Raw genomic sequence first — 20,176 nt, forward strand, 5'->3', positions numbered from 1 at the left:
ACACCCAATTTCACTCCATTATCATCACGTCATCCTCTTTAATTTTACTGAGGCATCCATCTGACAGTTCAGCCCATGGAATTTTAGTGACGGCTTGTTCAGTGTAGTTTTGGCAATTTTCTTCAATTTGGGAGAGTTATGGGTTGTGGTGGAGTTAATGAAGGCTGTATCAAACTGTCCAGTTCAAAAAGTTGGTAAGTATGTGGAGACAGTCAGGGTTATTTGAATGGTTTCTATCAACATACCCAACATACTCAACCTAGCTATTATCCCCTGACTCACCTAACCTGACTAACTAGTATCCCCTCACTCACCTAACCTGACTAACAACTAACCAGACTAAGTACTAACCTGACTAACTACCGTACTATCCCCTGACTCATCTAACCACTATCCCCTGACTCACCTAACCTGACTAACTATTAACCAGACTAAGTACTAACCTGACTAACTACTATCCCCTGACTCACCTAACCACTATCCCCTGACTTATCTAACCTGACTAACCATTAATCAGACTAAGTACTAACCTGACTAATTACTATCCCTTACTATCCTCTGACTCACCCAACCTGACTAATGAAGCCAAGAGGTGTACATAGAGATAGTCAAGTTTATTTTAATGTGTTTTCTAACTTATCTAACTTAATGGACCATACCTAAGCCAACCAGAGAGACCTATTCTAACCAGTAACCCTAACAAACCTGGCGTGACGTAACCAAGGGCTGTGAAAGCAGTCAGGGTTATACTGAACTTCTAACATAAAACTAACATCATCACCCAAAACTAGCCTCTCTAACTTAACAAATACACCCTAACTATCCAAACTAGGCTAATGGGTGTGGATGTCCAAAACTGCACTAATACCTAATTTTATTGAAGCATGCAAGATACGTTTCAACCATGCAAGGTACCTTTCAACCCTTGGCAACTAGATGACAACTTTTATAGGGTGTTAGTGTAGTTTCGGACACTCATACCCCTTGGTTAGATTGGTAAGCTTGTTGTAGGTGTGGTTGGGTAGGCTAGATTAGTTAAGTAGCTCTGTTAGGTTAATTTAGATTTAGGAAAGGAGTTAGGTTAGTTAGGAAAAAAAATAAGAATAACTGTCTGAAATTGCAAATATTCCCGTTTTAGTTAATACTGTACCAGGTATTTGCCGCTTGCAGGTGAGTTTGTTTACTTTGGAGAGCCGCTTGTAGTGATTGGGTTAATGAAGGCTCAGTGTAACCCATCAGTTGCAAAAATCGGTAAATTTGTCAAAGTCTACTCCCACTCATTGTTAGATTCAGATTTTTATAATCATGTTTTTGTGTGATTAGTTTGGTTAGCATTCTTGTTTTATTGTAGATGTCACTGAAGAGGAGGGGGGGGGGCCTTTTTACCCACACATTCCCATTACCAATAGAAATGGGAAAGGCTTCAAAGCAAAGAGGACAAGAACTATGAAATGAGATGAATAGTCTGCTGTTTAAAAGCTTGTTTGTAAAAAATATGAAAACCTGAAAATCTGAGCCTAATTTAACAGACTGAAGAGTGACTGGCAGCGAAGTGCCAGGAAGCTTACTTGATATACAAATGACAAAACCTATTATGGTGAAGGAGTTGAAAGAAAGTTTGCCATTATTTTTGTGATATTTAATAATGTAATGCCTTTAATATGAAACTGTTTTTGATCATAATTTCAGTCCTAGCCACACAGCCATCACTTTCAGGCACTAAACATTCAGCTAAAATTCATAAGTCAAAATCCATCCATCTATCATCCAATCCTATGTTGTCTCATGAGGAGCGTAGGAGCCCAGGGCTACCAAGTTGGTTCTGACATTTAAGATGAGAGTGACCAGCCTCACTCATCCACAAAACATCAGCTGCACCATGGCCAACCTCAATATGGGGATTCTTTAAGAGGAAACATGGTGTTGGTTTCATTTTATATCTTGCTGTCACCATAGATTTTTGCAGCATAGGAGAGATTCCTCATAATGAAGAGGAGGAGAGTAAACTTAGCAATATTTTGATGATACAGGTAGTTAATTATGTATTGCCTGTAATTTGACTGTATATTGTAATCTCGTTTTATGCCCATGCAGTGTACGTGATGCATGAATGTCTATGAGTGGAGAGGATGGGTGACCTGGAGCAGTTTGAGGACCTGCTGTTACGCAGTGCCCGGAATGGCGACATCAAGACCGTGGAAGAAATACTGCAAGCTCGCACTGATGGCAAAGTTAACCTGGACATCAGCTGTAAAGGTTAGTGTACTGCAGAGGGACATCTTCATGGGTTGGCACAGATATAACCATGTGACTCCACTGCCTGGTCATTCGAGTATCTCCCAGCTTCCTCCCTGTCCCCCAAAAGAGGTTTGTGGACTGCATGAAGAGGTTAACAGCAACTTGCAGTTTGATGAGTACACATTTCAGATATACCAGGGGTTGCATTTACCACAGCTACGACTACTACTAACCCCTCTAGTATAAAGACCTGTTGTTTCAGTGTGTTCTTACCACTACCAGACAGTTTTATTCAGCTCTGGAGAAACCGTATGAACTGGATGGATTAGATAAAGCCTTCATTAACCTGTGCATAGCAAGGAAAGAGTCTGACTTAAAGGAAGGACTCTCAAAAATTAAATAAAATAAGTTAGGAAGATGAGGAAGCAGGTAATGAAAGTTAGTACTCCATATTGCTGTAGCTCATGAAATTAATTATCTGTGATTAGTATGGTGCGGCTGAGTTGATCATACAGGAACAGCTGACTCCTGAATATTGTGCACTATTCACTGACGAGGTAATGGTGGCACGAATGTAAAATGTAACTGCCAATCCCATTTTGCCTCCTTCAGAGTGTAGGTGCCCGAGGCTAGGCTGCCGTTAGTTCAGAGCATTTAAGGGTAGGAAACCAACTTACACTCGTGGTAGCATTTATATGAGACCGTAGAAGAACCTCTGGCTACCTTTTGAACTTGAACCATGGTACATAGGCCACAGTGCAGCCTGATCTGAGCACTCCATCAGTTGTACCACCAAGCATCCACCATCAATGTAATTTGTATAATATTTGTCCCCAGGCAAAAGCAAGAGCAACCAAGGATGGACACCACTGCACCTGGCCAGCTATTTTGGTCACAGAGGGGTTGTGGAGATGCTGCTGAGACACGGAGCAGACATAGATGCACTAAACCATGCAGGGGACACTCCTCTACACAAGGCCGCACTTACCAACAGAGAGGTAGATTGACAGAGTGTTGTCAGCTGGATCGTACCTGATACAGATTTGTGCTCCGTTCTTACCCATTTGTGCTCTGTTTTTTTTAAAGGCAGAATAAGATAATTAGTCATAGTTGTGTAAATAACAAGTGGAGCATGTAGGAGCCTTTATAAACAAAATGAAATGGAACGATGAAATGTAAAAGATAATACTACATCCCTACACCATTTCTTTAACATGTGTTCATAGCTGAAAACTTATACAGCTACCCATTCCCTATGACAGCTCAGCATTTGATATGGAGAGGAAGCAGTTTTCTGTCAGGCCAAAGTAAACAAGCTGTAGGTTACAAGGTGGCATGTATGGTTTGTCTGTCTATCAATCTTTCTTTAGCCAGATGCCTTAATCCCAGAGGGGGTGGAATCACAAAATTGTTTCCATGTCACTCTTCCTTCACCATCAGGCTGTCCTCCATACATCACATACCATCTTTAATAATATACCTCCCCACCCTGACTCTCCAACTCATCCTCTGTCTCCCCTTCCCTCCCCTCTTCACCTCCACCTCATTCACATGCATTCTACCGATCAGTGTCACCATTCTCTTCACATTACCAAACCATATCAGGGTACGTGTCATACCTATTGTGTGTACTGCAGGATGTGGTGTTGCTGCTGCTTGAACACGGTGCCTGTGTTTCCATCGTCAACGGTGAGGGGCTGCGTCCATCCAGCCTGCCAAGGGATGCCCAGGTATTCTCTATCCAGTACTCTGTCAGTCCTGTATGTCTGTTGCTGTGTGGCTTAGTTGTTTTCTGTTTGCCGTACAGTTGGTGTTGTTTGTCTATTACCGTGTGCCTGATGTGCCAGTTTCCCTCAAAATCCAGTACTGTAAGGCCTCATTTTTCGCAGGGGTTTTGTTACATAGACACCAGTGAAAAATGAATTCCCGTGCAGTATTAAAACCCCCCAAATGGGCTCCCACAGCTATAATTGTACTATGTAATGACCTAAATTACCTTTGTAGTGCCCCAGAGCATTGCCAGACATTAGGGTATACTGTACGGTACTAGTTCAAAGTGTATTTTTAGATCTTTTAGCAATAGATTTTTGATGAATTATCCCAAAGAACACCCTTGACTTAATTTGTGGTGGTTTACTGCCCTATAAAAAAGCGAGCCGGGAAACTTGAGTACCACAAAAGACAAGGGCTTACCATACTACACCATTCGTATGAAAAGATTGTGATGTGTGTTTAAGATTATATCCACAGGGACATAACTAAGACTAGAATAATGGTGTGGCAATGGAATGGTCAAGCCTGATTGTAGAGTGGCCCAAGGAGAACTTTATAAGGAGGTCTGGTGTTAGGTAGAACATTGGTCTGCATGGAAAACTGACCCTGGACCACTTTCCACTGTAGAAATGTGACACCTCCCTCTTCTTACTTTTCTGTGGGGGCCTAGTGTTGTGTCTGACATTAAACCCTCTTAGACCCCCCTAAACCATTATGATTCATACCAGAAACTGATCCAGGGGTCATTTCCCCACGGGATCAAATTTCTGTATGGCACTGGGGGGTTTTTCATCCGGGAATTTGGGGCGGCCAGGCATATTTTAGGAGGTGCCAGTGCCTCCCCAGCAATCCCTCAGGACACATCTCAGCACATCCCAAATTCATTTACTGTACATCCTTCCTCCTTCCTGTAAAAGCAAGTTCATTGTTCTATCTATCTATCTATTGCCAGACGCCTCAATCCCGTTTGGGGTGGCCACAAACAAATCGCCTCCAAGTCACCCTGTCCCCTGCCATTTCACTGCCCTGCTCCCAACTTACACCCCCCTCTCTCATATACCTCTCCACCATATCCCTCCATCTCATTGTTACTGATGTTTTATTGCAGGTGACAAAGTTGATTGCGGCAGCTGAGAAAACTGAACAGAGGAGGAAAGAAGAGAAACTCCTTCATTATGCAAGAGAAGGGGAAGCAGAGGAGGTTATGAGGCTGGTAAGAGAAACCTGTTCAGTCTGCTTATTTAATTTCACTCTTATTCTTGCTATCGTTACGTAATTTATTAAAAGTAAGAGAATTTCTTTGATAAGGGGTGGGCAGTCCCAGTGTCAGTTGCAGTTACCCAGGCCAACACAATCCTGCACTGTACTGGGTATGGTGATAATGATAATGATGATGATGATGATGGCTTCATTTAAATTTAAACCACTACACTTGAAGTCATCTCTGTCCGCCATCTGATATTGTTCACCTACCTCTTTTTCTTCCCTTTTTAACTTGACAGTCATCTGATTGACTGTCAGATGGATGAGTGTGAAGCCATGTGCAGAATGTATTTTGACATATCAAGTGGAGCTGGTATTCCAGGGGCTTGAATGGCAGTGTGGCTCATTCACTTGAGCAAACTTTGATTAGCATCTCATTCTATCATATATATATATATATATATATATATATATATATATATATATATATATATATATATATATATCTTTTTTTTTTTTTTCTGGCTCTCTGGACTCTTTTTCATCCCTCCTTGGAGTTGAAAAGGTCCAAGATGATGATGATAAAGTTGTTTGGCCGTCTGTATTTTTCTGGCTTCTAATACCATAACACCTTTGCTCTCCTCAGCTGAAGGAGACCGGGGCACCGGACGTCAATTGCACGGACGCTCAGGGCAACACCAGCCTGCACTGTGCGGGGTATCGTGGCCACATCGATGTTGCTGTGGTGTTGCTTCAGAATGGCTGTGATCCCTCCATCAGAAACCTTAATAGTCAGTTGTTGTCGTCTTTTGGTGGTGCACACACACTAGCTCATGCATGGCCAAAGCTCTGATATTTTTCTGCAGTACTTATTTTTTGTGCTTGATAAATTGCAGCAGTTTTGACTACGATGTCCAAATGGATGTTGTTGTTGTTGTTGTTGTTTCTCCAGGCTTTCTAAATGTGAACTTGGATTGCAGGTTAAAGCTGTCCTTCAGCTGCAATCCATAATCCATCTTGAGAGGGATAGAGACTGAGTTGAGAGAAATTTGTGTAATGTGTAACTCTGCCAGCTGTTTATGTTGGTGTCATCACATAAAGACATCCCTCTCTAACACCAGCCAGATGAATACATGTCACAAGTAACTGCTGGGATGTGCATCACACCATTATCTTGATTCAAGCATCGTTTTTAGTGTATTGTTACAAGTCAAAAGTAATCCCAGGTGCCATTGTGAGTCATTTCTCCTTTCATCCTTTAACACTTTCCAGACTGTTGAGCACAGTTCACTGTCCAATAAAAACTTTATGTTTTGAACTAATGTATAATGCTGGATAATCTCCAACACAAACACTAGAAATGTTTGCCAGAGCCTTAAAAGTTTGTTGGTCACATGAGAAGTTTGTGTGGTGGTATCGTATATGGGGTGGTAAGACACCTCTTGGTTTAGTGGGTTATGACACTACAGCCAAGTAATGCTTCCTAGTGTGGAGCAACTGGTCACCCTCACCCTCAATGCTTGGATTGATTCGCCTAGCTCCAGTATCTTTATGGACCTGATGAAATGATTGGAAGATTGATGGATAGCACAGTAGCATCCGGCAGCCCATACTCTACAAATAACAGCCAAAATAGAGCCAGACTTTCATGTACTGGCATGCAGGGAGATCACATTTCCTTATGCGCTGTAGGAAAGAATATCCACCAGCCTTTTAACACTGGAGTTGGAATGTGTAGGTAGCTGCTGTTACGTGCCTCAAGTGTCCATCCACCCTTTATGGGCTGGTAAGTAAAACAAATAGGGTATCACCCAGTGGAGGTAACTGTGGTACCTTGGATAATACAGTGACCGTATGTCCAAAGCTAGTGGCAGAATAATCCACCACAGGTTCAAAGGCCAAACTTATAGGGATGAGCATCAGGGCTAAGCGCCTCTTGGTGTTTGCCCCCACGGTTATCATTACCTTAGTTTGTCAGTTAAAATTTTTTTGCCTCATCGGGTGCGTAGGGCCTGGGACCAGACCACAGTACTCAGTGTCACCATTTTAGGCAGTTACTCAAAAAACTTTACTCTCAGCCTGGAAAGTGTTACTAGGCAGCATATAGTTTAGTTCATTCTCATACTGGCTTGGCTGCTGGTGTTCATTATAGTATTGCAAGTGTTTGTCTTCTGAATGGTTATATGCATGTGTGATGTGCTGTTGCCTGGTGTTGCTGCATATTGTGAGTGCCTGAGCCTGTTAATGCTTTTGCTGTGTGGAGTATCAGGTGCTGCAGTGATATGTAGTAAAGATGCTTGTCAAGGTGGTGAGTTGACAGTGTGAATGCTCATCAGTTTTTTTTTTTTTTTTTTTGTCCAACTCTGGGCATAGGCTTCACAGCCTGCTATCAAGGCCCAGCAGTCCTCCTACATACCATACACGTCTACATGTCACCACTTTGGCGCTAACACCCACCGTCCATATTGAATACATGCTAGGGCTGTCTCATACAGGACTGGTGTATTGGTATTAGCGGGGGTATTTTTACGACATGTCAGCGGGTCTTCTGGTAGATCAGTAAAGCCTGATTTAATGAAATTCAAATCCTTAAACTGTTCCCTGCCCCAGCCGGGATTCGAACCTGGGTCCGTTAGGACTGCAGGCCACCTCTCTACCGATTGAGCCACTGCCTCCCCCAAATTAAAGACAGTCAGCCTCTGGAAGAAATATACTCAGAAGGAATTTTTAAAAAAGTATAACATTCATGACAGATGTTTAATATAAATGATAGGAAACAACTGAGAATGCTTGTTATTCTCTAATTTCCCAGTTGTGTTCAGGGCTGTGTTATCAGTTAAAATCTCCCAAACAAGGACAGTAGGTGTATACTTTACCTGTGGCTGACCCTTCCATGTCTGTTATCTTAGGTATTAGGCAGTACCGGTACTATATTTCAAACCTTTTAAGAAATACTCATTGCTTATGAAACAATACAACACCATGTATTACTTTCTTTTATTCAAAGTACAGTTCCCTCGCTAGGTTACCCAATATTTATACTGATGTCTTAGGTCCCAAATAACAAATAGCAACTTCCCCTCCTACCCCTGCTCCACATCCTCTCCCTCTATCCCTCTCTCTTTCCTTGTATCTACTCATCTAGCCGTTGTAGACAGGTAGGTTCTCTATAAACCTGATTTTCCGTTCCTGTGATCCTCCCCCCGTTTTGTATTTCCTTTTAGATGCTTTCAACTTTGTACAGTCAACAAAGATATTATTGCACCACGTACCACACTTAACATTCTGAAACGAGGACAAAGCATTTTGGTACACTGTGTTGGCCACCATGTGATGTAAGTTCAGTAACCCTCATTGATGTTTTTAGTACACACAATAACATAAAACAGCAGGATACAGAACATCATGCAGTTTGAATTAGCAACTTACTAGAGTCATGTGTGTTTGAGGAATTCATTCATATTCATAATCATTGAACCTCAGGGGTGCGATACTCTCTTTGTTAGCTGTACTTATAATTTCTTGTACCCCTGTAATCCTTGACTAATACTCATGACCTAACCCCCTGGCAGACCAAACAGCGTATGACTTGGCACAAACACAGCAGATGCAGCAGGTGTTAAAAGTACAACCCGTGCGCAGCTTCCACCACAGCGCTTCACGCTTTGAGGGGCCGCTGCTCAGACAGATGCGCATCCTGGGCTGGCGCATGGTTTGGGTGAGTGTAGTTGACGTACTATAGTTGTGATTGGCTGTAGTGACTGCAGCACATTTGTTTTAACCAGAGGAAATCCTTAACCCTTTCCAGCTTAGTTGATACCCAGTTGTAGTCAAGATTGGAGGGTCATTTCAGTACTGTTGGTTTGTTTTTATTTGATAGAGCCAGGATGTCCAACAAGTGGCCTAGTACTCAAGTTGTGGGAGTGACCCAGCTCTGTCAGGTGAAATTAAGCTGACCATAGAGTAGCAGAAGTTATAATGTAGTGCTCTTGTTAATGGTGTTAGTAGGGATTGTGAGTATTGTAGTGGTGATGGTGGTGTTAATGGTATTGATAGTGACTGTGGGTTTTGTGATGGTGATGGTGGTGTGACTGGTGTTGAAAATTCTTATACCCACACTAAATCAATGTGAAGTCTGACATTTTATAGGTTTAAAAAATGAATACAGTTTATGGAGTGTGTTTATACTTACTATGCTTTGTTATGCTGGGCTGTGCAGTGTATTAATGGTTTGTACAAGGGAGGGTGAGTCAGACCATGAAAAGGAGGGATGGGGAGGATGTGTATATGGGTGAGGTAGGCATTAGCAAGGCCACCAGGCTGTTGTTGGTGTTGGTGTTGTGGTCCCTTCCCCAGCCCACCATCCTCTCTTGATTAATGGGGGAGAGTTGAGGTACATTTGAATAATTGCTGCCTGGTTATATTGATGCTACTATGGGTATCCCTCTTCAGCACTGAAATTACTAGCCTGGCACTCAAACACTGATAAACTAAGTGTTACACCTATGCTACATGCTTGAATGGTCTGTGATTAATACTCGGTTTCACTCTGTGTGTGTGTGTGTGTGTGTGTGTGTGTGTGTAATATGTTAGAGCCCTGTATTTCTGCATCCCAGGGTGTGTTGGAGCGCGGTGTGTTGACGTTCTTCAGTAGCCGGGCAGATGCCAGCTCTGGCGTGCGTCGTCGAGACTACAAGTACCTGGACAATGCCAAGGTGGTGCCAATGATAGGGGGTGATGGGGCAATGTTTTTACTTCAGTACAATGATGGCACCTGTCATCGCCTGGCTGCGACACCAGACCCTCTGCACCCAGCTGCAGTCAATAGGCAGGTGGGTGAGAGTCACTATGTATTGGTACTTGTTCATTTACCTGGTGGTGTAGTGGTTTGAATGCCTCAGTTGAAGTTATGGCCCTCTATAGGTTTGATCCCCAAGAGGTGGCTGTTTTTTTTTTTTTAATAATTTAATGCCCTCAAGGGAAGTAGGCCAATTGTCATCCCTTAAAAACAGGAGCCTAACCTTAGGCCACTACACATCGGATACTGTAATGTGGAGCTTAATGTTACTGCTGTTACTGATATGTTCCCTAATAAACTATATTTTCCATAACACTATGCTGGTACCATATTCATTGTACAGTATTTGTTCTTGTTGTATGCATAAATAGTTGTTTATGCCTGTGAGTTAGAGTCAGGATTCCTGAGACTTGAATGGTGAGCAAATGAGAGTGTGGCCCATTCATTTGGACAGACTTTTGCTGAATCTCCTTCTTATTGCTCCCTGGACTCTAACTCACCCCATCCTTAGGTTGGAAAAAGAGGTCTAGATGATGATGATGATGATGATATCTTTGGTGGTCATTTTAGTATGGTAATGTACAGTACTGTATTTGCCTTTAGCGTTTGAAGGATAAACATGACTTGTATTTTTCTTTGGCTCTTAACAAATGTTTTATTTAATTCATATTCTTGTCTTCTGTTTGTCTCAGAAATGGGTAACGATGCTGAACAACCACATCCGGTTCTCAACTCACTACGTCCAGCACGGGTTGTGTGTGGATGACGACGATGATGATGACGATGGCCTGGACAGAACCATAAAGCCTCTGGGCTGTATGTCGGTAAGTTGGCCTGTGGGAGGGAGTGTAGTGTCTTCAGTAGTGTCATGGATGAGAATTATTTACTTATTAATTTACAGCAGTTAATGGCAAACAAATACATTCACCTTAAAGACACCTTCATGTTCAGATGATTACTATGTAGATGGTGTTATTCAGGTAAGAGGAAGCGCACCAGTTCTTTGAGGAATAAGGAGGTGAAAGCAAGAACAGCAAATTATTATTATTATTTTTTTTATTCCTCTTTAAGTGCTATGTATATGCTTGAATAAATTATGTGTTAACTCTTAGATTTTTGTGATGTATATTTTGTGCATTATTCTCTCTACCTGACAGATAGGTATATATGAAGCTACAGAATGTGGGGAAAGTTTTTTAGCTTATATGATGGAGCCAGGACTTCGAGGGCTTGAATGATGAGCGATGGAAACGTGGCCCATTGAATTGGGCAAACTTTGGCTGTCTGGACGTTGCTACTCCTCACCCTGCCCTAGGGTGGGAAAGGAGGTCTGATGATGATGATGATGATGACAATGATGATGACTCTACCTCATGGTGATTTTTTAAAATATCGAATAGATTTTTTGAACTGAAGGGTGAGATACATACATAATGAACCCCTTCAGTATGAGGGGCCTTCCTTACACAAAATAAAACAGTCAGGCAGCAGTGAGAATAAATGACATCACCCATATTTGTAATGCATCGTATCGTTTATAAAGGCTCCAGTGTGGTTTGCATGTGTCGGGCTGGGTCACTTAGTCCCTCTCCACGCTGCTTGATCTCTGGCAGCCTCTCGGTTTTTGTTGACAGTTTATTTTTCACATTTTTTTTTCTCCAGGATACACTACAGACAGCAACAACAGGGTTTATTTTCCCCTTTTTCCCCCAGGATACACTACAGACAGCAACAGCAGAGTTTATTTTACCCTTTTTCCCAGGATGCACTACAGACAGCAACAGCACACCAACAGCTGATGGAACAGCAGGTTGAGGAGGTGATGGCAACGCTGGCATCGTTAAACCTCGACCACTCCAAAGAGGGACCCGTACATCAGGTTATTAAGGTTTGTGTTTTATCATCGTTATCATCATCATCATCATCATCATCATTACTACCACCACCACCACCACCACCACCACCACCACCATCATCATCATCATCATCATCATCATCATCATCATCATCATCATCATCATCATCACCACCACCATCATCACCACCACCATCATCACCACCACCATCATCACCACCACCATCATCACCACCACCATCATCACCACCACCATCATCACCACCACCATCATCACCACCACCATCATCACCACCACCATCATCACCACCACCACCATCATCACCACCACCACCACCACCACCATCATCATCATCATCATCATCATCATCATCATCATCATCATCACCACCACCACCACCACCACCACCACCATCATCATCATCATCATCATCATCATCATCATCATCATCATCACCACCACCACCACCACCACCACCACCACCACCACCACCACCACCACCACCACCACCACCACCACCACCACCACCACCACCACCACCACCACCACCACCATCATCATCATCATCATCATCATCATCTTCATCTTCACCACCACCACCACCATCATCATCACCATCACCATCACCTACTTCACATCAGCACTTTCCCTGCTAGACCACAAGAAGGGACCATTACATCTTATAAGGTCAGTAGGCACAGATTTTTGAGTGACCTTTGATATAGAGAAAAAATTAAGATGGATAGACATAGATGCAAATTTATACAGACTAGGTGAATGGATCTTGAATTTGGCTCTCCTTTGTATTTTTTTTTTTTTCTTGCAAGGAATCGTTTGTGGGCTCCTGGCCTTTGGTTCCTCCTTCCTTGTATTAAAAAAAAGCATTTGGTTTAAGATAAGGAAAAACTATATGCTGATCACTTAAACTAGGCATAAAAATTGAGCTTAGTGTTTATTTAAGATTTATAAAAAAAATTACTGTGCTATATTTTGTTTTTCAGAGGTTCTCAGTGCTGGCTGGAACTGCCCGGAACATGGCCACCAGCCTCACCCACTGTCTTTCTCTTATGAAGCAGCAGGAGGAGGTGAGTTGGCTTGAGATGGAGGGATGGAGTGAGTGAAGGAGAGAGGGAGGGAGGGAGAAAGGGAGAGAGAGAGAAAGGGATGGAGGAAGGAAAGGAGGGAGGGAGAAAGGGAGGGAGGGAGAAAAAGAGGGAGGGAGCTTGCACGTTCATGAGGGCTTCATAAGTGTTGGCAAAGGAACACCACGACCTTGAGGAGCTGATTTCATCTTGCACGTTGGCTGGATCCTGTCCCTTCATTATGGCATCTTTTTCATTTTTCATTTAATCCAGCTAGTGCAGGATTTTCAAACTGGAGGGATGAGGTACAGCTTAAAAAAAAAAGGAGGGGGTTTTCTTAGCTGAATAAAATCTTCTGTTTGCAGGAAGAATGTATTGAAAAAAGATCAGATGAATTCAAGTGTTTAAATCCATCTTTTCATAACTGCAGGATTTACAGATATGAGAGGAGCAGGAGAAAGTGCATGTCCTGGAAGAATATGTTAGAGTGTTGGTCACAGAACACCACCACCTGGAAGAGCTGATAGCATCCCATGTACCATTGAATTCCAGTGCCTGTATTATGACTTTTGTTCACTTTATTCAGCCTTCCACCAGACAGTGTAGAAGTAAAGGGGTTTATTGAAGGATAACATTGCCTAACTTGCAGGTGTTAATTATATAAGAAGAGGGAGAGAACATTCAGTGGTTGCAGTAATGAAGAACAACGCTGAAGATGTCAAAATACTTAGGCAGTTAATTAATTCTGCCTCCATCCCATACAGGTAAGAGATCTACAAATCCGAGAGGAGCGAGAGAAGGTGCGCGTCCTTGAAGAATCTCTCCGAGTGTTGGCCACGGAGCACCACCACCTTGAGGAATCGATAGCGTCCCACGTGTCTTCAGGGTCCAGTGCCTCGGCCAGTCTCTACAACACCCCGGCCAACTCGTATGTGTCCCTCCCTCGACCGCGGAGATTTTACGATGCCGCGAGTGATGATGAGTTCTTCGATGCTTTTTCACAAGGTTAGCTATTTTTTTTTCCATAATTTGACCATGTGGAGAGGTTAGAGAGTGAGAGGTTGACTGCAAGAGTGTATGTGAGTGAGGCTGCAGGAGGAGGAGGTGAAGGACAGGGAAACTGAGTATAAGGTGGAGGGAAGGAAGGATACTGAGGATGAGGTGGAGGGAGAGAGGGAGAGACTGAAATTGAGGTAGAGGGGCAGGGTGGAGAGGTATATAAATAAATTAATAGCATCCCATGGTATAACAGGGTCCAGCATCTCAGCCAGTCTCTGCAACACTCCAGCCAGCTCATACGTGTCTCTTACTCGGCTAAGGAGAGTCTGTGTTGCAATGATGAGTTCTTGTATGCTTTTTCATAAGGTTTGAGACTTTTTTATTTATGTTTTCCTTGTGTTTTTCTTATCTGTCCAACTATCTGTAGCCAGGCACCTTAATCCCAGAGGGGGCAGTCACAGACTAATTGCCTCCATTTCATTATCCCCTCCACTCTCAGACTACTCTTCCTCTAACTCACACCACCCTTATTCATATACCTCTCCACCACATCATTGGTCTCCCCCTCTTCCTCTCCCCCTCCAAGCCTAGACTCTCACATTGTTACAGATGTTCTAACACAAATCAAATACATTTTCAGCTTCCAGCAAATTTTTGGGAAGTAATTAGCTAGTTTGGACACGGCTTAGCTTCCAGTCCATACAAAACATCAGCCACTCCTTGGCCAACCCCAGTATAGGGATTCCATAACAGGAAGCATGGCATCAATATAATGTATGTACTTTTGCTGATGACGTATGTATGTATGATGTATATATATAAGTATGTATGTATGTATGATGTATGTATGTATGTATCTACTTTTGCAGACGATGATGGCAGTGGCGGTACGTTGGTCAGTCTTCCGTCCCCGTGTGGCAGCGAGTGTTCCACCAATACCCTCGTGTCCTGCATGTCCTCCCTCCCCACTGACCCCCAGTCACCCCTCTCACCCTCACACCAGCCAAACAACCCTACCTCAGCCTCCACAAGTGCCCAGAATGACACCAGAAGCACCTACGACCCAACCTTCTCCTCCACAAGTGCCAAAAATATAAATGAAGGCACCTATAACCCAACCTCCTCCTCCACAAGTGCCCACATTGATGGAGGGGGGACCTATACCATATCCCAACCCCTCTCCCTGACCACACAGACCAATGCTATCGACATCCTAGGATCCTCTGGTCACAGCATTGGACAGGGAGTGCCAGTTCAAGACGGCGGAATTGTTATATCAAACTCGTCGATCTCCACTTCTGATGGCGCCGTGGAGACCCCCCTTGTTAGGACCTCGGACCTGAGTGAAGCCAGCGACGCCACACTATCCGATTCTCGTCATGGCTCAATAGGGGAGGAGAAGTAAGTGGTGGGTTTATAAATGCACGCCATATTTTAACTACATTCCCTCCTCTCGCATCTTTTGTTTCCTTCCCTTTCATCTCTTTTGCTTCATTCCTTTCCTCTTTGTATCTTTTTTTTTTTTGTAATATTACTGGCCATGTACTGTCATTCTGTCTCTCTCTGCATAGCCAGTTACCTGTTTCTCAGAGGGATGGGCATGAACAAATTGCCTCCACATCACCCTGTCCTTTGTCATCAAGCACCCTTCTCTCCACTCCACACCACTATCATTCATATACCTCTCCTCTCCTGTATTGTGGTTATATAACTCTTCCTTTCTGTATTTCCTGTTTAAATTTTTCCATCTTCCCAGTCTCTCTCTTCTCATTCACATTGTAGCAGCTTCTCTCCATTTTCACTCTTTTTGTATGCTCTTTAGTTTTCCTCACTTTTGTTTTTCTTTTTTTAACCAGTGTCTTTCCTTCTTGCTTAGTTCATTTGTTGTAATTTTCTTCCATGACTATATTTTTACATCGTTCCCTTCAGTTCTATACTTTCCTGCCTTGTATTGCTATCTATCTGTCTTTCTGTCTCTTTCTGTCTCTCTGTCTTTCCATCTCTCTGTCTCTCAGTCTCTTTGTCTATCTCTCTGTCTGTCTGCCTGTCTCTTTATTTGTCTGTCTGTCAACAGCCAGACACCATAATCCCATAAGGGGTAGCCACAAATAAATTACCTCCATGTCACCCTATTCTCTGCCATTTAGCAGCCCTCCCTCCATTTAAACACACCCCTCTCTCACATCTCTCTGCAGCCCATCCCTGTATCTCATTCTTGGTCTCCCCCTCCCCTCTATTCCCCTCACATACCATCTTCTAGTCAGTCTCTCATTGTCCATTCCCGTTCATTATACCTTTACGTTGTCCAGTTGTACTCTTTTTCTTTTTCAAATTGTCAGTCTCTTTTATACCCCACTTACTGTTTCTTTGCCTCATTTCCCTATTCCTCTCAGCTCCGTATTATATTTTTATCCTTTGTGTTCTTCTCTTTGGGCAAGTTGCTTCTGTCCCATCTCCAGTAATTTTCTTGGGCTGACATCATTTCCCCTACGTTGCTGATGAGACAGCATTGGATTGGACGATGGGTGGACACTGTTGGCTGGGTGTAGTGTCATCCGATCTTTATTATTGCTTTGTCTTGCTTCCGTCCTCTTCCAATTTATGAATCTGACTTCCATCTCATTATATCTAGTGTATACCTGTGAGTTACAGGTTTGTATGCTAAAACCTCCAGTTGCAAAGTGGGATGTAAACCCCTTATTTCTGATGGTCATTTATGGAAGCCTGTAGTTATTAGGTATGGTTAGCCTGCATCCCACATTACAGAGTGCAGTCAGCAGTGATATAGGAAGGCACAACACTTTTCATCTTCAATATGTGATTTAGAAATTGCCAGCAGAAACTGGAACCTTGCATTCCTCCCTGCAATTCAAGGCTTAAGCATACAACCATAAGAGTACATCTTTCCATTTCTTATTGTTATATTTTTTCTAGAAGACAGGGAACCTAATTGGTGTTGCTCTCTCTCTCATTCTTTACTGGATGTATTGTAATAAGGAATTAGACCCTGTGTTCAGTGTATTGTTATTTTATTGATGTTATGTGCAAGCTGTGAGCCCCTTTGCATTGTGTACCCCTGATGATTCCCTGTGATTCTTGCAACACGGTATTTGGGTCTTGCATGAGGTGAGTTTGGTATCGTTAGATTGTTTTCCTGTATATACAAATGCAGCTCCATGTTATTTACCTTAACCTGGCCTAAAACTGTCATCTAACCTGTAATGCTTACCTGTGACAAGAGATTAACCCTAGAATTTGGTGCTAGTTACAAAGAAGTGCTGTGGAAAGGATGTAGCGTCATAGCATTGTCTATTCTGCTTCTGAGCCATGAGAAATAAGCTTTAAAAGGACAAAAATCTGGGCCAAGTTAAGGTGAATGAACCATAGAATAAGACGAATGTGAATTGACATAAAATGTTTTGATAATTAGTTGACCATTGAACAGCATCATTGCATTGTACTTTTGCATGGTTGTTCATATATAATGCATGTGCCTTATTGTACAGAATTGTTTACTGTACAGTCTACTACAAAAGCCATAATTGTACAGAAGTGTTTATATACATGTGTTGGCTCTGCAATGAACTGCAAAAACCTTAAATGTACAAACGTGTTTGCTGTATGGTCAGTTACAAAAGTGTAGTTGCCTCACCTGTCCCTGTTTCATGACTGTGTTCATAGATGCCTGAATGGGATATAGTGGACAAAGGTGCATATCACCAGTGGTCTTTTGTTGTTGATTAAAATTGTTTTGTTTGGCTGAGACAGCTGCAGGCAAGCAGCTGCCCCGGCTGTGCCGTCCTGTGCAGGGAACCAATGTTCTCTTGTGCCAGCCAACGCCTTGCCATGGCATGGTGCAGGGAAGAGTGTGGAGGTTTGGTTCCTGGATTGGTGCCACCTTTGCATCTCTCTACTCAGTTAATAGGGGCACCAAGGTAGGCTCCACATCACCCCATTATTTAGTTATAGTATATAGTTACCACTGAGGGTTGTAAATGGCTTCCAGGGTTACGGGAAACTGTTACGCTTGTCACTAAATGTGGAGCCAATTGAAGTGGAACAAAGAGCAATAAACAGTAAAAAGAAGGATGGGAGAAATAGGAAAAAGAGGAGAGCAGACACAGAAAAAGGATGATAAAGGTGAAGGAAGGAGTTGGCAACCTAAAATCAAGTGAGTGGATGATGATCACCACCTACCCTCATCAGTGGTCTGTGGGTACAACGAGTATACACCTTCGTCCACCACGTGTCATTCACTCATCTATAAGCCGGCCGTGAAAGAGGCAGGAGAGGAGACCACACTTTTGCATTTGGCTTTACATGGATATTATTCATTGTAAATTATACTTAACCTTGCAGTGTAAAGCTATAGCCAAGTTTTAAGGAGACTAATAATTTTAAGACTAAATTTATATGGTGCTACAGCCTTGGTATGGTGGATGTAATTAAGAGTTATTAATAGTGTTTTGCATGTGGGAATCAGTGCTCATGAATTTTTATAGACAATAATATATCTTTGTGAATGCATACAAATATATACATTATACACATAGAGTATATATCAAGAGTATTTTTGTGCAGGTATTGGGGAAAGAGTTTTATACACATGATAATTATATAACTTCCAATTAAGGTACCTTGCTAGTTATAGAGAACTGTTATTTTACACAGATATTCAAGAAGCTCTAAATAATTCTAGTGATGATGGTGATGATGATGGTGATGGTGATGATAATGTTGATGGTGATGGTGATGATAGTGATGATGATGATAGTGATGGTGATGGTGATGATGATGATGATGATGTGATACAGTACAATTACTTTACAGATATGCAGCATTTTCTCTCAGTGTTCATAGTAAAGTATCGTTACGTTTTTACAATAGACAGTAACTTACTATAAGACATATTTCACCCCCATAGCTGAAGTGTTCATGTTGTGAGTAAAAGACAAAGATAGTCAGTAGAGGACAATATCAAGCTGTTGACTCTGTGGAGGAAGTGACAAAATCTCATTAGGAAGTGAAAAATCTCATAAGGAAGTGAAAAATATGAGTGATGTCCTTTTTAGTGTCGTCTCGCCATCACCAGATATTTTAGTCAGCTTAGGGAAGGCTTACTGTCATCTCTGAAGTCTGCTAAGTATTCCAGAGTAATTATAGGTTTTTCATGTTATTCTTGTTACCTTTACACAGCTTGATTCAGCTTAGGAGAGACTTTATAAGCTGGAGAGGTTGTTGTGCTTGTTGTTGTGGCCATAGACTCATCCAAACTTGAACCCAATGCACTCCAGGCTCAAGTCGTCCTTCTCCTGCAGCCCACCATCCTCCCTTTGTGGCAGAGGGAGGGTATTAAGGGACATTTAGATAATCATAGCAAGGGGAGGGAATTGAGAGACATTTATCATCAACATAGGGAGGGAATTGAGGAGCATTTATATAACGAGGCAGTGGAGTTGCCCAGGTGTATTAGTGCTACCACATGAAGGCCTCCTTCTCCAGATACATGGGGTACACTGCTCATTAAATCCACCAGTATGAGAGATGTTTCCTTAGCTGACTAAAATTACCATACCTTTTTTTTTTTACTCCAACTTGGCCTAAAATTTCCATCTCTCCATCTTGAATGCTGAGATGTAAGTGTAGATTAGTACCAGAAGGTGATGGTAGTCATGAAGAAGTGCTATGGAGAGGATGTAGAGCCTTAGTTTTGTCATTTTCTGCCATTCAGCCATGTAATGTACGCTGCTAAAGGACAAAAATTTGACCAGGTTAGAGTAAAAAGAGTATAGGAGGCAGCAAGAATGAAGTGTAAAAGTTTGTAATTGGAGTAAAGGCATTAGGTCTGTATTTCACCCATGCAGTAAAAAAAGCCAATCCTAAGCTGTATAAGATTATCAGGAAATGACAAGAAGAAAACCAAAAAGCCATCTCCATTCTGAATCTCTTAAAGAAGTAAACAATGTGTCCTGTATCGTCTGTAAGAGTGGATCAGGTACAGCTTTAACATGTACAGAGTGGTCTACTGATTGCTCTACATATAACACTCCTCACCCACGTCACTGGTTGGTTTTATGTGTTGTGAGGATGATAGGACAGACACCAACAGGCTGAATTATCAAAGTCCATCCTGCATCATTTATTCATTTCTTACACCCCCTACCTCACGCATGCCTACACTAGCAGACTGAGTTATGAGTGTCTATCCTGCACCGTTTATTCATTTC

At 42.4% G+C, this 20,176-nt stretch overlaps 1 protein-coding gene across 1 annotated transcript in view; it reads left to right on the forward strand.

The window, feature by feature from the left end:
- Window positions 1–2,129: 2,129 nt before the first annotated feature.
- The window catches only part of LOC145416268 (oxysterol-binding protein-related protein 1-like), a 63,958-nt gene continuing 45,911 nt past the window's right edge, over window positions 2,130–20,176 (forward strand). The window contains exons 1-12 of the mRNA XM_080285267.1: window positions 2,130–2,256; window positions 3,076–3,236; window positions 3,876–3,968; window positions 5,120–5,224; window positions 5,861–6,005; window positions 8,787–8,932; window positions 9,831–10,046; window positions 10,705–10,836; window positions 11,775–11,900; window positions 12,870–12,953; window positions 13,715–13,955; window positions 14,819–15,350. Of these exons, the coding sequence (XP_080141393.1) occupies window positions 2,130–2,256; window positions 3,076–3,236; window positions 3,876–3,968; window positions 5,120–5,224; window positions 5,861–6,005; window positions 8,787–8,932; window positions 9,831–10,046; window positions 10,705–10,836; window positions 11,775–11,900; window positions 12,870–12,953; window positions 13,715–13,955; window positions 14,819–15,350 (2,108 nt within the window). The remainder of the gene's footprint in view (window positions 2,257–3,075; window positions 3,237–3,875; window positions 3,969–5,119; window positions 5,225–5,860; window positions 6,006–8,786; window positions 8,933–9,830; window positions 10,047–10,704; window positions 10,837–11,774; window positions 11,901–12,869; window positions 12,954–13,714; window positions 13,956–14,818; window positions 15,351–20,176) is intronic.

Source organism: Coenobita brevimanus, chromosome 105 (assembly GCF_032717465.1).
Source record: "Coenobita brevimanus isolate Jiangsu-jjx chromosome 105, ASM3271746v2, whole genome shotgun sequence".
Taxonomy (NCBI): domain Eukaryota; kingdom Metazoa; phylum Arthropoda; class Malacostraca; order Decapoda; family Coenobitidae; genus Coenobita; species Coenobita brevimanus.